Genomic DNA, 17,151 nt, shown 5'->3' with positions numbered 1-17,151 from the left:
TCAAAATAGTTAAAATGAAAAGCTCAAGGTGTTAAGCATTATTTGTCTGGAAAATTCATTTGTGTGTGCAGGGACCATACTTTCTAAAGCCAAAACTGGGTGACATTTCAGATGGGCTTTGGTACCGCTTCCAGGAAATGCAGTTTGGTGGCCATGATGTAGGCATTTTAGGACATTTGACCACTCACGGGGACAATGAGATAGAAGAGGTGAAATCAAGATGACCCAGAAAATCTGCACAGAAGAGCCAACCTCCTTCCTCAAAGGTTTCAGGTTCATGATACCAGAGGAGACAGCCCAGGGAGACCCACAGACTGGAGGCTGCAGGGCCAGCCTTCGGCAGCCTGCAGGACTCAATGTGCTGGAGAGTGGAAATGAAAGAGGTGGGAAGAACTGCCATCTGCAGGGCCAGCCTCTTTCCTTGGCCTGTCCTCTGTCCCTCTGGACACCACACAGCAGGTTCATGCCATTTTATGTACTTGAATTCTGCTCCTTTCCAAAGCATCACACTGGAAAATAATAATTGTTCATATTCGCTGCAAGTGTTGTAAGTGCCAAGGACTAGATCAAGCTCTCGCAGAGGATTAACTCATGAACCCTGTTAGTTACGTACCACTGCTGTCTCCCCTTTCAAGAGGTGAACCGAGGCACAGAGAGGCGAAGCAACCTGCCCAAGATCACACAGTTGGACAATGGCAGAGGCGGAATCCAAACCTAGATGGCTGGCTCCACATCCATCCCCTGCACTGTGGTTCTGCTCATTTACTTTGCAAAGGTTCCTTTTTCTCTTCCCAGCTGCGTCGGCTGCATCCTTTGACTCAATCTTGACTTCTGCCTTTTTCAGAACTGGACTTTTATGATCACCAGCCCTCCTGCCCTCTCCCCAGTTTCAGTTCTCAGAGAACTAAGGGGAAAACCACACGTGCCTGTTCTCGGCGGGCTGCGGTCCTTTGCCCTGTGGCTTCTGGCTAATGACCACGATCGCCTGGAGTGGGTCCAGGGAAGCCAGGTCTGCCCACCTGTGATAGCTCAGCTGCTACCTCTGGCGAGCAGCGCAGTTGCACCCAAGGCCAGCTGCCAGCACCACCTCCCTATTCTCACCCCCCACTGAGCCACTGACAGACCAAGGCTCCAGGCTGCTTTATCTCCTGCTAACACCCGTCTCCTCTCCCTCCTCCTCTCTATCTGGGGGTTTCCTGTGGCTCTAATGAAAAACCCTTGTGTCACATTGAAAAGTTGCCAGTTACTGCTGCTGGGAATAAAATGCAGTCTCTGTGGGGCGGAGACTCGTGAAAGCTTCAGGCTGGGGAGTGAGGAGGGCAGGGTCGGAATGAATAATCTCTTCGGGTGTGAGCAGGCTCTCAAGCATAATTAGATGGTACCAGGTGAGGCCTGTAAACAAACAATGCACCGCTCAGGCTCCCCGCCCCCGCCAGGGCTGTCTCCTTTCCTGCCATGCACACCCACCCAGCTGGCCACCCTTGTGCTGACGGGGTTGGGATCTTTCCCTCCACCCCAAAGATGAGACCAGGCTGGGTGTCCCTTCTGATGTGAGCTCTCAGGTCTCTGTGCGTGGTGGGTAGTAGCTTCCCCAAATCCTCAGAGACCTGGTCAGTCCACCATGGGGTATTCAAAACACAGTTTCCCTGGTCTACTCTGAATCACTGAGTCTAATTCCTAGCACGATGGCTTAAGACTCTCCAGTCTTAACCCCATCCCCGACCTGGATGATCAGGCACAAAACCACTGACCCTAGCAAGCAGACCAAGGGAAAGACACACCCACATACATGCTCTCCCAGGTCTGCAAACTTTAGAGTGTCCTTCCACGGCTAGCTCTGATCCTAGGACAGCCAGGACAGACATTACTGTCCCCCATTCACGGACAAAGAAGCTTGCAGTTCCTCATAGGCTACGACACCAGGGGAGCCCAGGTCCTCCCAGCTGTTTCACTCACAAGCACTCTGCTGGGACGAAGACAACCACAGTGAGGTTTGAAAAGCAACCTCAGAGCCTGGTACTCCGAAAGCCCCACATTATGATAGTGGGGTGAGGAGGCTCCCCAGCCTGCCAGGCTAAAACTGTGACCCCTAGAACACTTGTCTAATGTGAGGTGAGCTCCAGCCATGGCAACCTTCTCAAGCATGTGCATTAGGGGAAAATAGGAATATCAGGAATTCTCAGTGGGGTCGATTTTGCCCCCTCCTGGGACATTTGATGGTGTGTGAGAACATTTTTGTTGTCATAAACTGTGAGGTGGGGTTTTGGCATCTAGCGGGTGGATGTCAAGGGCTTCCTAGGTGGTGCAGAGGTAAAGAATCTGCCTGCCAGTGCAGGAGACGTGGGTTCGATCCCTGGCTCCGGAAGATCCCCTGGAGAAGGAAATGGCAACCCACTCCAGTATTCTTGCCTGGGAAATCCCATGGACAGAGAAGCCTGGCAGGTGACAGTCCATGGGGTTGCAAAGAGTAGGAAATGACTGAGTCACAGCACACATACGTGGGTAGAGGTCAAGGATGCTGCAAAACGTCATGTACAGGACAGCCTCCTGCCACCAACAAGTATTTGGTCCAGAATGTCAATTGTGACACTACTGAGAAGTCCCGGGATAGATACGAGATGCCATCAAAGAGATGAGCCCATATCCAAGGATGTCCTTGGCCACTTAAGGGCAAAGTGTGAATCCCAGTTTGGCGTTTGTGTATGGAGTTTTCTTTGGCTTGATTTTTTTGCTGTTATTTATCTAGAAAGGAGATGTGGATGAACCCAGGGGCCAGCAGAGAAAAGGCTTACAGGTTGAACACACAGCCAGTCCTCTGTGTCAGGTGGGCTTAAAGGACCCACTTTACTGTGATGACCAATAAATACTAAGACCCAGCTCAAGCCCTTGAGTCTTCAGATACTGGTTGCCTCTTTAACAGTAGCATATGGATGAATAAACCTCTAGTTTGGGGTTACCTGCTCAGATTTATTCCATATAGACTCTCCAGGGGTCTCCCGTCTTTAAAAACATTCAAAAACAGACTGTTTCATTGACAAAATCAAGTCTCCCATGAGTTAACAGAGTGGAACCGACTCCTGGTGCAGATTGTAGCACTAAGGCTCCTGTGGAAGCCAGGCTGCAGGTGCCAAATATTTTCTTTCCAGCTGATTCGATGCAGTTGGGCGGTTGATGGTGTGTGGAGGCGGAACGCCTCCTGATGGTCCAGTCCCCCCTGTTTGCGCAGCCAGGACCTCAAAGGGCACACATAATTCTTTCCCCCTATAAAGTGAATCTGGGCGTTTTACAGCTGAAAAGGGAGCGATTCCATTTGAATTAATCAAGAGGCTGAAGGTAAATGTGCATTATGTAGCTTTTAAGGTTCTTCCTTGATTGACAAGGTCTCTCAGCCACCCTCCTGAAAAGCTTTAGCAACAGAACATTTTTAGCATCACTCAAGGGAGGTCTGCTATCTTAGCTATACTCAAACAGGCCTGTGGTGTTTCCACCCATCAGTGTAAGAAATGACTGTGGTCTGCCTCCTGATACACACTCGTCAGCCATAACCCTGGCACATTTCTCCTTTGTTGAATTAGAAAAAAATAATAACAGTAAGGGGAAACATACCTTTCAGCCACTTTGGACATTTTTAAACAATGTCTGTCAATCTGTGCATTCAAAAATGTTATCTGGGGAAAGACAGAACAGAAGCGTTAAGACTAAACTGGAATATTTTCACCCTTTCACCCCAGGAACCCAAATCCTGTATTTCTACCAACAGCCGAACACATCCTCTGGACAGACTTCTCCAGCCCTCTAAGTTTCACTCCAGCAACTACTTTCCTTTTTTGGAAATTCTTACCACACTCAAGAAATACATTTTACTGTTTAGCCTACATCACATATTCTCCTGTTCTGTGTTATGGCTTAAGGCTTGATTCCCGGAAGTGATTGCTAACTTAAAGACAGTCTATATTCTACAAAGCTTAGAAGCAGCATGGAGGTAACCCACCACCCTGACTATTTGGTTTGACTATTCTCCAGTGATCTCCTACCCAACTTTCACACCTACATCACACCTGTGTGCTTGGTGTACCTACCTGGAATCATTGAGTAGCTATTTTCCATAATCTATTTCCCTTTCCCCACACAATAATAAACTTGTCAAGGTCAGGCACCTCACAGTTTATGCCTTTGGGAGCCCCCTAGAAGCCAGTAAAGCATAATGTAAAAAGTAGCCCCTCAAGTTACCAGTGAACGCCTGGAAAGGAGTAATGTAATTAGTCAGCTACTGTCTGTTGACTTGGGTTGACCAGTTAACTCCTCATCATGGAGGCTGATAACATGGAACCAAATAATGGTGCAATGGCTTTGGGAGTAGGGCTTGCTCTATTTGTCAGCTTTCCTTCTGAATCAGAGCAGTGAAGCTGGTGGTCCTGAGCTGGTTTACTCTGAAAGTGCATTACAATTTTAAGGACCCCGTGACATGAGTGCTCCCTGCCCACCCCACCCTACCCCCCACCCCCCAGCTCCTACAGCATCTTGTAGAAAACCCTACTACAGCAGTCAGCCCATGGTGTTATGGTAACTCATTATGTCCTTTTCTACTGACTCTTGAGCCTCCATGAATTATTCACACACAGTGCTCGAAGGTTCAAGTCACCCACAGCTGCTTCTACTGTGCTTTCCGGGAACTTAAAGCTCCCTGTGAACATTCAAAAGGTTTTCAAACTGGCCATGTTTCCCTTTGCGAGTACAGCAACGAATTCACTCACTTGTTTCCGGATGTCTTCTTTTGTAGTTTTCCTGATTGGCTGACTGGGGATGTGCACCGGGCTTTGCGACTGGGATTCTTCAGTCACACCGTACACAGACTAGAGAAGAAACGAGACCATTGAATCAAGCACCCTCAAGAGCTGAAGGAGGCCCAAAGGGTCAGCTACTTTGAGCACTCATCTGATGCTTCTGGGCTCCTCTGTGACATCCTGACAATAAGTCATCGGCCTCTGCTTGAATTTCTCCAATGATGGGAACTCTGGCTCTTGAGACAACTGGTCCCATCTTTGGGTTATCACTGCTAGAAAATCCTTCCTTTCATTGATGGTCTCCTTGCATAACAGTGCTTCTCCAAATATGGTCCATAGACTATCTGCAAAAAATTATCTTGGGTACTTGGTAAAGATGCACATTGCCAAACTCTAGCCCAGACTCACTGAACCAGAATCTTTGTGGGTGGAGCTGGGGAGCCTGCACTTTTATCAAATGCTCAAGGTGATTCTGAGACACAAGAAGGTTCAAGAACAGCTAAACATTATGCACAAAGAGACCCCCTCTAGACTTTCTATCAGTTATGCCTCTCTGGTACAAACTTGAGATGGGAGGGTTTCATATTTGTTCCTTTTCTTCTGACCAGTTTTCTGGACTCAGTTTTCCCACATAATCACAGGTATGGCTACTTTTAATCTGTTCCTTTTGTTAGAAACACATTAAAGACGCTCTTTGTTCTGGGAAAGAAAAATAACCCTGAAGGGTACAGTTTATAGTTGAAATCTATAATATCATGGAAGGCTCAGATAATGTGCACATGGGCTCCATGAAATTCTGGAATATTAGAATTAGGGGGTCTTTAAAGATGAAATGAGGACATTTTAAGACTAATGTAAAAATATGAAGATGTTGAATCTGTCATCTGTTTATTCTGGCCTTCCATTACCCTGGTATTGTGAAATGACAGCAACACACTCGCATACTTTCCTGACTGCAATGATAATAACAAAGATTCTTTTATGTAAGATTTTAAAAAAGAATAATACAGTGGGTACCAATAACTCAATGAGAACAAAATATATAAGTAAAATGAAGGAATTGATACATACATCATGACACATATATAGATGAGAGAGAATCACTGCCTTTTCCAGTGCAGTGAAACACAAATGGCCACAGGATCATTCATGGCTGGATGAGTTGGTGGTTTGACTTGGGGGAGATCTAACTATACTAAGACTTTCACTTGTGTCAAAGTATCAAGCCAGGCCCTGTGGGATCTCATTACTTATGGTTCCTTATGTGTCCTTTCCTCTCCACTGCCTCCCCAGAGTCAAGAGCTACTTTGGACCTCTGTACCCTTGAGACTGCTATGGAAATCCTTGGGAAGCCCCTGGTCTGGTGCCCTCTCCTGGTGTTCCTGAACCATCCTGAACTTCCCACCATCGCCTGGTGGCTTGCTTCATGCCTACCAGGCTGTGGGCTAGGGACTTCCCTGATAGCTCAGTTGGTAAAGAATCTGCCTGCAATGCAAGAGACCCCAGTTCAATTTCTGGGTCAGGAAGATCTGCTGGGGAAGGGACAGGCTACCCACTCCAGTATTCTTGGGCTTCCCTGTGGCTCAGCTGGTAAAGATCCACCTGCAATGCAGGAGACCTGGGTTTGATCCCTGGGTTGGGAAGATCCCTTGGAGAAGGGAAAGGTTACCCATTCCAGTATTCTGGCCTGGAGAATTCCATGGACTGTATAGTCCATGGGGTCCCAAAGAGTCAGACATGACTAAGCGACTTTCACTTTCACTTGTAGGACTTGCCACTGTATTTCTGCAGCCAAGCCCACACCTGCCACTCCATAAACACTTGTAGAATGAATGAAATGGTTTCCAAGGATGAAACAGGGAGAACTACAAATAGCAAATTGTTATTTGAACAGTATTCAAAATGGAAGGGCAATTCCCATCAAGAATTTTAATTCAGCTAAACTAGCGAACCTTTTTAACCTTTTGTGGGTTCTTCAAACGTCGACATTTTCTGATATCCATTTCTGTTGTGTTCACACAGCCTGGCTGAGAAAAAAAATCATATAAATTACTAAGTGACAATCATACCTTCCAAGTTGGCTCAAGTGACACCCTCAGAACCAGTCTTTGTCTTTCCTGTTACACATAATACATGATTACCTCCATTTTGCCATTGACAATTTGTTTTTACAAAGGTGTTTCCATCTGTAATATGTGTTCCTCCACAGAGTTCTCACATGAAATAAAATAACATAGCTCATATTATCTAAGGATGATATGTAGACGGTACAGTGTACAGTTTATACGAGTAAACTCATTATTCAAAGCAGTGGATGGCTTCAATTAGAGCCGTTGTTATTTCACACACCTAGCCACCTAAGGGCTTCCCAGGTGGCACTAGTGGTAAAGAATCCGCCTGCCAATTCAGGAAATGCAAGAGACGCCGGTTTGATCCCTGTATTGGGAAGATCCCCTGGAGTAGAAATGACAACCCATCCCAGTATTCTTGCCTGGAAAATTCCATGGGCAGAGGAGCCTGGCAGGCTATGGTTTTGCTTCTAATCAGACTTGAGGAAGGCTGACATAATTTATTCATCTTAGTTTCATTTCATGAGGAAAATGCAAAATTTGTTTTAATAACATGAAATTGGAAATGCATCAGATCTCATTATTCATGGATTTTGTATTTGTGAATCTGCCTACTTGCTGAAATCTACTTATAATTCCCACACTGATGCTCGTGGTGACTTCATGGTCACTGGTGCATATGCACAGAGCAGCAAAAATGTTGAGCTGCCTGACCTGCATGTTCCCTGGGAGGCGCCTTCTTGTTTCCTCTCCTGCCGTAAACAAGTGTCCCTTTCATGGTCTACTTAGCACTGTGTTTTACACATTTTTGTGTTTTTTTGTTGGTGATTTGGCTGTTTAACATGGCCCCGAAGCCCAGTGCTGATGTGCTGTCTCATGTTCCTAAGGGCACGAAGGCTTGGGGTTTGCTTTATGGAGAAAAGAGGTGTGTAAGATATGTGCCATCCAGGCGTGCACTGTGAGTTCAAAGTCAGTGATCAACAATATACATTAAATAAGGTGGCTTTAAGCTGAAACACACTTTAAACTAGGTTCTGTATTGATTGGTTGATGAAAATGTGACTGGAGGCTTGCAAGAAACTAACCCTGTATTTCTCCCAGGATAATGACTCAGAATCCATTAATTCAGTGCTTTCAATGACCAGTGACTGTGAGTAACATCAATCGGTTGCATTTGAAAGAGAATACACTAGAAGTTGGAACTGAATAACATTAGAAATGGAAAAGCTTATTTTAGGACTGTAAACTTTGGGGCCCAAAGTTCCCTGGGTGGAATTCCCACAGCTCCACCATTTGCAATTCCATATTTCGTGAATGAATCATTTTTAAAAGGTGGAACTGATATACATACCAGAAGATCTACTGAGATGATCCAAGTGAATGGCAAAAGCAATTTCACAAAGCTTAGCAATTTTCTTAAGAGTGAGATGCCTCGTGGCTAAAGACAGTCTTTTCTTTTAAGTGAAGGAAGAGAGAAAATTGAAAAATAGAGAACCAAGCAGAGCTTTCTCACCACTGGCCTGTGGACATCCCAAAAGGCTCGTTCTTGACTGTCCAAAATTTTCCTTTCTGTTTTATCCTTTTTCCGATCAATCCTGGAAGAGTGAAAAAAGGGAAATCAGAGGCTTTTTACTCTGTTTTTCCTTCCTGATGCACGTGCCAGCTCTAGGTCCCATTTTTAGGAGCTTAGTGTACATAGGGCTCTTGGCACCTGTGTGGCTCCTGCTCTCTGCAGAGCTGTATGATATGGGTGCATAGTTCCCTCAAGGAACCCTCAAGAAGCCCACACATGGTAAGAGAGCGTGTTTTCAGCTAGAGTGCAAATTACTGATTACGTATAATGAATAGGGTGAGCCTATCCAGTGTTCAGGAATGCAGCTGTCCTTTTGAATTATTAAGATTTGGATTATTAAGAACTGCATTAGTTGTTGTCATCCTCCCCCGTCCCCCACCTTATCAAAGGACACTGCATATTCAAGTTATGAGAAGGAATATAACCATAGGCTTGTAATCTTTCATCCTCAAATCCGAAAGTTTGCTTTAGCTTCAGAATCAGTAGAAATGTCTTCAAAATGCTGCAGTTATGTGTTTTAAAATAGTACTTCTCTGGTGGCTCAGATAGTAAAGAATCTGCCTGCAATGCAGGAGACCTGGTTTTAATCCCTGGGTCGGGAAGATCCCCTGGAGAAGGAAATGGCAACCCACCCCAGTACTCTTGCCTGGAAAATTCTGTGGACAGAGGAGCCTGGCGCAGGCTACAGTCCATGTGGTCGCAAAGAGTCAGACATGACTGAGTGACGAACACACTTTTCACATGTTTTAAAAGTTACTTAAACCATCTGGTTCTCTAAAAGCAAAGTAATAGCCCTGGTGTATGACAAGATCCAGAAGGCAAATATCACTGGCCTCAGCTGGGGGAGGCACAAATTGCAAGACAGACAGATTTTTCATGTTGTGATCAGGAGCATAGGTAAGAGCCTTAAAAAGCAGCCTGCATTACTCCATGTTATCTAAGTAGAAAGTAACTTCAATTAATTGCTGTGTAACTCCTGGTTCTTGGCTCTCTTGGGAGTACTTTAGTTTACTAGACTAAAATAAAGTCATAATAACCCTGTGATTTTTGTGATAATTGCTGTGTACTTAAACTGCCCAGAATTATAATGTAATCACAGAGTTAATCAAAACAGGGAATCGAGAAATACCATATATATACAAAGGGGTATTTCTCCCTCCTTTTATAACGTGCGATGATGCTGTGTGGTCCTGAAAGTGTAAATCAGACCTTCTCTTCCCAGTGGTTCCTGAGTGCACTGGCTCAATTCTTCCTCCTTCTCACCCCTCCCCAACCCGCCTGCCTTCTCCTTCCTCCGGGGCTGTGGGGAGCACTGAGGTCAGGGTGCGTGCACGTGGAATCATGGGTAGGGGGCAGAGGTTGCAGGGGGAGGGGAGGAGGGGTACAGTTCATGGGACCCAAGGACCTCACGTCGTTTCCAGCTGCAAGCAGACTGCTCATCAGCCTGAGCACAGCCCTGGGGGTGGGCTGCAACACTGCCCAGAGTGTGGGGAGGGGCCCTTTGAAGACCCACGGGGGCTCCTCAGGTGCAAGTGGTGCCCAGAGAAAAGATACTCACCTCCTCCCAGTTCAGCATCCTTTCCCCCACCCCCTCCTCTGTCCCATTTCTTCTATCATCACTTGCAGCTAAATCAGAGCCTGCTGCCGAAAAGGACAAGAGACGACCCCACCTGAGCAAGCCCGTTTCCCAGAATCAAAAGGATCTGGTTGATGACCATGTTTCTGGGCTGGGGGACATTCACTGCCCACTTCTGTTTCCTTACAGAGAAAGGCATTTCCACTACACTCCCTGGGAGGGAAGAATGTGGAAAAAACACTCTGACTTTCTCCTCCTCTCATCTCTTCTTGATTTAACTTATTGGCACATTTGAAAAAAGAAATAGAGAAAGCTGAGGTTGGTCCATCTGGGCCCAGTCTGGGTCAGTCTGTTCTCAGGACAGCTGTTCTCTGCAGGCAGTAAACTTACAGGCTTGACTCTGCCCTCGGATCGGGGGGTGTTACTACAGATACCCAGGTCTGCCCTGGATGGGACACTGTAATTCTAGGGCAATGATTTGTGGTCATAGATCCAAAATCATGTCCCATCACTAGTTTTATGAGTAGCAGTCTGACATCTTGGACTCCAAATGTCTGACTTCTGTGCTTTGTTTTTGATTGGTTCTGAACCCTTCCCCTTAGGAGAGATGGAGGAGGTGCCGCTTGTTGGCTTTCCTAAAACTCCAGTATGTTTTCCTAGAAAGATGAAATTTCCAGACCAACAAATAAAGTGGGTCTAGTGTTTTTCAGCTTCCAAGCACAGAAGATTTGGAAATCTCCTTGGGAATTAGGTACAGCTTCTTAGAACCAGAGTTACACATTTGGGAGGGACCCCATTACCTGCTGGAACACACACTTTGGAGATTATTTCAGGGTATCATGGGTGATAGAAATGCAACTTATCCATCCTGACCTTGATTTCTGCCCAGTTGTTGTCATGAGAGAGACAGTGACCAACCACGGCTGGATGGAAGGAAACCCCACTCTCATACCACCTCTAAATTCCAGAGAGTCTTTTTCTCTTTGCAAGGGGTCCTGTGAAGTTCACCTACTTGACTTGTGCTTCTGCTTGCATAAAGATGAATTCCCACTTCCTTGCAAAGGCCCTCTGGAGTCTTGCTAAGTTTTCCTAAAGAGAAATGAAAATCAACAAGAAGGCATTAATCATCGTGAGTTTGCACATCGATACTTATTACAAGGCAGCCATCTATTTTGGTTACTTGCAACAAAACAGCAGGGCCCTACTTTAAATCCACCGGACATGAACCCAGTTTGACATTGCACCAGACCCTGTTGTACAGATAACTATTAATATTCATTTACACGTCCATTAAGGCTGAAGTCTGTGTGGTTCCCCGATTCTTCTTTTCTTGTGTGTTTTACAGGAACATGACTCACACAGCATTTATAAAGGCCACTGAAGACAGGGAGACTGGATGTGATTGTTCAAACACGCTGGGTTTAGGGAAGGAACGAGAGGGGTCTTTGCAACTGACTGCAAGACCAAGAATGGAATTCTCAAGATTTGTCTTCTAGCAATCAGGGGCTAGAAGGTGGCAGAAAAGGAGAACCCAGAGGGCCTTGCATTAATCACTTTGAAAGTCCAGATTCAAAACTGGGAAAGAAGGGAGTGCCCAGGTTTGTGATGTTCATGAAAGGAAAACGCAAAAACCATAGGAAAGAAAAGGCATTCTGGGTCACCTTTAGAGGGAGAGGGAAGAAGCCTTTTGGCAAAGTCTGTTGCTCAACCTAGTGGCACAACAGGACAGTGAGGCGGGGTGTCTGACAGGTCCCTTAATGACTCGCCTAATTCTGATGGAATGCAAGGCAAGAGCCCACATTATGCTGTGTGTTTTCATAGAGCTCATGCCAAAACTAATTGATTACCCTCATTAGTGGATTATTAATATAAAAGGAGCTTTGGTTGAAGACCAATGCATGTAAACTCAGTTATTACCAAGGCTTGCTGTGTAAACATTTCAAAAAACCAACCATTTGATTCTCCCTGATAGCTCAGTTGGTAAAAAATCTGCCTGCAATGCAGGAGACCCTGGTTCATTCCCTGGGTTAGGAAGATCCCCTGGAGAAGGGATAGGCTACCCACTCCAGTATTCTTAGGCTTCCCTTGTGGCTCAGGTGGTAAAGAATCTGCCTGCAATGCAGGAGACCTGGGTTCAAGACCTGGGTTCGATCCCTGGGTTGGGAAGATCCCCTGGAGAAGGGATAGGCTACCCACTCCAGTTCTGTGGCCTGGAGAATTCCATGGACTGACTGTATAGCCATGGGGTCATAAAGAGTTGGATGTGACTGAGCAACTTTCACTTTTTTTTCCACTTTTGTTTTTTTCACTGTTCACAAGAAGCAAAGCTGGTAAAGCCTGAATGTCAGTCAACTGGGAAGCAGTTACCTAAATCATGATACAGTCATACCATGGAATACTAGACAGCCATTAAAAATGAGACTGTAGATTATTATTGCTGCTATAGGAAAAGTCTCAACATCCTTACAGTATATGACTGGAGAAAGAAGCAGCTTACACAATAAATGTTTACAGTGTGATCTAAGTTTATTATAAAAAAATGTATGTATAGAAAAAAGGACTGCAGGATTCTTTCTCTGCTTTCTTTGTTGTTTGAATTTTTGTTTTTACAAAGATACTATGCCATCAGGAAAAAATAATGAAATTATATAATATACATAAAAATAATATAATTACTGAATTGTGAAAACAAAATTTTTTTTAGTTTCTAACCACTTTTAGACAGAACTTCAATGTGAAAGAACATCTTAATGCCATATTCTTTACCAATACCAAAGCAGAATGTTGTAGGGCAAGAGAATAGAAAACAGAGTAAAGTATGTTAGGAGTTGGTGCTGTCGTGTTTCTATTCAGGAGCTTTTTTAAAAATACGGGAACTACTGGGAGGGGAGACACAGGATGGAGGGGCCACGTGCTTCTGCACTCTGGGTTGTTCCTGTAGGTCATGTTTGGGAAGGGATGTAGTCATGTCCAAGTTAAAGCACTTGGTGCTTGACGCCCAAAGAGCCAGGCAGTGGTCTTCTGGGAGAGGGGTGGTTGCTGGCACATGAGGGCAGATAGGGGGTGGGACTGGGTGCCTAGGATGCTCAGAGCCATAAAACTACCAGGCTGGGGATGCTTGGGGAGATCATAAAGTCCCAACCCACTTATGTTTCTTGGCTCCCATGGATAAGCCAACTTTAGCCAGGGCCCAAGGCTTCCGGTGAACTTCTGCTCTGCATCCTGCACTACTGTCTCCCTGCCAGCCCACAGGTCCTGTGATGCCAGTGGGACCACAGAGTGGAGCGAGGTGCCCTCATGCACCCATAGAACCCATGTGCTCTGAGGGCAGGCACGTGCCCCGTGGGCTGCAGAGAAGGGAGTGGTGGCTCAGTGGATGGGTGGACTTGGGTGCTGGTACCCATGAGTGACAAGGTCTGGTGAGCAGGGCCTCACTCTTGCTTCGGAAGACTGAGGCCATGAGAGTGGGAGGGACATGGGGAGACGGGTGAATCTGAAGGAGCTGTTCATGCTGGAGTATCCAGGGGTGAGGAGTCTTCACTGCCCCTGATGTTCCCCGTCTCCTGGCTGTCAGCCCTTCAGTCATTTCATGGCTCCACAATGCCTCCCCTGGAGGGCCTGTGAAAAGCCAGCCAATATTCTAGGTTTTCTGTGACCTGTACAAACAGTGGTTTGGGGGGAAAGATCTTGCAATCCCAGATTTTAAATACTTAAAACATTATCTGTGACTCTTCCAAGTTCGCTATGCTTTGGCTCTATTAAATGGGGGTGGATATGAGCGCGGTGGGGTCTCCAGTTTCTGCAAGCAATCATGCCTTGTGAAAGAAGGAGGAGGAAAGTTGGGAGTATATATCTCCATCTGACATCCGTCTTGTCTTCTGGATTGGATTTGGTCCTAAGATTTTGCATCTACTGCCAAGTCCTGGTGAATTGGGTCTGAAGATGCAATTTTTAAAAATTATCATATATTAAGCTAAAAAAAAAGATCATATAGTAAATTTGTTTTTCTTCTTTTGGTATATAGTAATATAAATTTTAACACATGTATATGCATGGTTAACCACCACCACAATCAGGATACAGAATGGTTCCATCATTGCCCCCCACCCCACAAATTCCTTCATGCCATCTCTTTATATCTGCATGTATCCTGGCAGCCACTGATCTGTTTTCCCTCATGACAGCTTTTTCACATAACTGGAACATCACAGTTTGCAATCTTTTGAGACTGACTTCTTTCACTCAACATAATGTCTTTGATACTCATCCAAGTGGTTGGATTAATAATCCATTCCTTTTCAGGGTAGAATAGTATTCTGTTCCAAGGCTGTAGAGTAGTTCATTTAACCATTCATCTGTAAAAGTGCATTTGGATTGTTTTCATCTTTGAGGTATCACACATAAAGCTACCATGGACATTAGTGTACAGGTTTTTGTGTGGCTGTAAGTTCTGATTTCTCTGGGGGTATGTATGTAGTTATGTTAAAGTGGGATTACTTGGTTGTATATGGTACGTGTACGTTGAACTTGATGAGAAACTGCCAAACCATTTTTCAGAGTGGCCACACCCTTTTGCATTCCCACCAGCAATATAGGAGAATTCCAGTTGCCCACCACATCCTTACCAGCACCTGAACTATCAGTACTTTTAATTTTAGCCATTCTGATGTGTAGTGGCATCTCATCATGGATTTAGTATGTACTTCTCTAATGGCTGTTGAACATCTTTCCATATGCTTCTTTGTCATACTTAAGCCCTCTTTGGTGAAGTGTTTGTTCTAGTCCTTTGCCAATTTTTAGGCTGAGTTGTTTTTTTATTGCTGAGATTTGAGAGTCCTTTATATAAAGATATGATTATATTGTGATGGTAAGAAGAGCTGAGAACAAAAAAAGGGAAATAGAAGAGACTTCCTTTCCATTGTCTGAAGGAGTTGGGGGAAGAAAAAGGGAAAAATGCAAGCTGAGTCAGAGCTGAAGGTAGTTTATACTCTCCTCCTACACCGTACCTGGAAAATAATCATACTTACTGCTTCATAATCTGCCAGTTCCAGCCTTGCTTTATTCTGCATTGTCCTCTTACAGAGGTAGATGGCTGAAGGAAGAGAAATTACAGCACATGTAAGACTAGCAGTATGGTGGGATCATAATCCACCCACTCACTCATTTGTTCATCCACTCATCCAGCCAGCCAGCCCTCACTATATGCCCAGCACTGTGTGGTGAAGAATATGTTTTTCTGTGGATGCATGCCATCTGACCTCTAGGAATATTTCTATAGGTCAGGATAGGATGAGGACCCCCCCATCCGATCCTGACAACCTCCCTTCATCCTCCTCACTCTGCTTCATGCCAAACATCCTCCATCAGTACGACCTTTCATAAATATGACCATGTTACCTTACTGCCTAAATTTCCTGCATTGACACCTTAGAGACCTCAGAAGAAAGGTCAGGCTTCTAAAGGCGGCATGTTTGTTTCTTCAAGATCTAGTCTCTGCTTGTCTTGTCAACCTCTTCCCTCCCTCATTCAGGCATATTGCTCTTGTTGCTCAGTCATGTCTGACTCTTTGTGACTGCATGGACTGTAGCACACTGGGCTTCCCTGTCCTCCATTATTTCCTGGATTTTGCTCAAACTCATGTCCAATGCATCAGTGATGTTATCCAACCATCTCATCCTCTGTTGCCCTCTTCGCCTCCTGCACTCAATCTTTCCCAGCATCAGGGTCTTTTCCAATGAGTCAGCTCTTTGCATTAGGCGACTAAAGTATTAGCACTTCAGCTGCAGCATCAGTCCTTCCAATGGGTATTCAGGCATGTGAGGCTACCAAACCCTTTCGGTTCCACTTCTCTGTGTATGTGTCCACTGCCTGGAGACCTTTTCCTCTGCCGTCTTATTTCCCTCCATCTGGAAACCATCTACCACTTTGAAGATCCAGCCTGGTGTTCCTGATCGCATCTATCCATCCTCAACCATTGGACCTAATTCAATTGTGCAGTACTTGTGAGTTTACCAGCTGTCCCTGCTCCAGGCTGAAGGCTTTCCTAGGGCAGAGGCTGTGTCCTACTCAGCATGGACCCCTGCACCAAGCTCCAGGGCCTGCCAGGTCGAGCGAGTGGACAGTGGGAAGGGAAGACAATTTAGGTGTCTCTTCCCAAGCTCAGGAAGGGCTATTGGCCTACAATTGTCAGGATATTCTTCCTCCAACATGGCCTTCATCACTTCCTCTCCTGCCTCCGCTTCTTCAGTATCTCCTTCCCTCTCCAGTGCCAAGTAGAATGACCCAGGGGAGACAATAGACAAATGGTATGAATGAGTAATAGGATGACTAGGAGAGAAGGTCAGAGAGGACCAGGACTGATCTGCTGTTTGACAACCTAATTATATCAGGAACTCTAGTCAACTCCTTGCTGGGTTAACCAACCTGCTCACGTGGTCTGAAAATTTTCCTGATGCAGACTACAATATGCTGGAGCCTTCTGGCAGAAATCTCCTCTGTATGCCCACATTTCTCACATCATTCGAGTTTGCGAGTGAGGGTCAGTTGTGTTTGTTCTCGAATCTGCTTATGTCAGGCATACCTGTTATTCTAATAACGTACATTCACTAAATGTTACACACACTGATGAAATTAATGTGAAAAGAGAGAGTACAGTTGTTTCTACGAAGACCTAGCTGAATGGTTTGGAACAACTTGATAAAGGAGAGTCAGCTAAGACAATTGCTGATAACTTTGGTATGGGTAAGATAATTGAAAAAAAAAAACCATGAAAAAAAGAATAAAAATATGAAAGAGGTCAACATACAGTTGCTTTAAAAGTATTTTTTAAATTCTTGATGTACTTTAAGGAGGTCAAAACTGGGTGGTTTATTTCAAGTGTGGTTTATTTAAGAAAGAAACTCAAATTATGGGGACCGAAAATCAAAGAGAATCTTTGGTCCTACCTCAAAAGGCTCTTGAATGAATATTCCTTGGTATATTCTCCATTCATTTGAAGTGGTTAAGGTATGCATGTATCACTTTTTCATGATTCTCTCCTAACCAACTTTTCCAGTGAAACAAACAGCCACAGCTCTGCTCTGTGTCAGATAAGGGGTGTCTGCTGTGTTAAAAGGTACCTCCTTTGGTCTCTTGGGTCACCAACTGGGC

General features: G+C 45.1%; 1 protein-coding gene across 7 annotated transcripts in view; it reads right to left on the bottom strand.

The window, feature by feature from the left end:
• The window catches only part of RGS6 (regulator of G protein signaling 6), a 611,079-nt gene that overhangs the window by 78,200 nt on the left and 515,728 nt on the right, over nt 1–17,151 (bottom strand). For all 7 annotated transcript variants that reach the window (XM_070797807.1, XM_070797809.1, XM_070797808.1 and 4 more), the window contains exons 7-12: nt 15,030–15,094; nt 11,015–11,091; nt 8,367–8,448; nt 6,737–6,811; nt 4,755–4,853; nt 3,607–3,668 (exon numbers count right to left, since the gene is read on the bottom strand). In XM_070797807.1, coding sequence (XP_070653908.1) covers nt 3,607–3,668; nt 4,755–4,853; nt 6,737–6,811; nt 8,367–8,448; nt 11,015–11,091; nt 15,030–15,094 — 460 coding nt within the window. The remainder of the gene's footprint in view (nt 1–3,606; nt 3,669–4,754; nt 4,854–6,736; nt 6,812–8,366; nt 8,449–11,014; nt 11,092–15,029; nt 15,095–17,151) is intronic.

Source organism: Bos indicus, chromosome 10, assembly GCF_029378745.1.
Source record: "Bos indicus isolate NIAB-ARS_2022 breed Sahiwal x Tharparkar chromosome 10, NIAB-ARS_B.indTharparkar_mat_pri_1.0, whole genome shotgun sequence".
NCBI classification, from domain to species: Eukaryota; Metazoa; Chordata; class Mammalia; order Artiodactyla; family Bovidae; genus Bos; species Bos indicus.
Note: the sequence above shows the minus strand (reverse complement) of the source record. Positions and strands in the feature narration are given on the sequence as shown.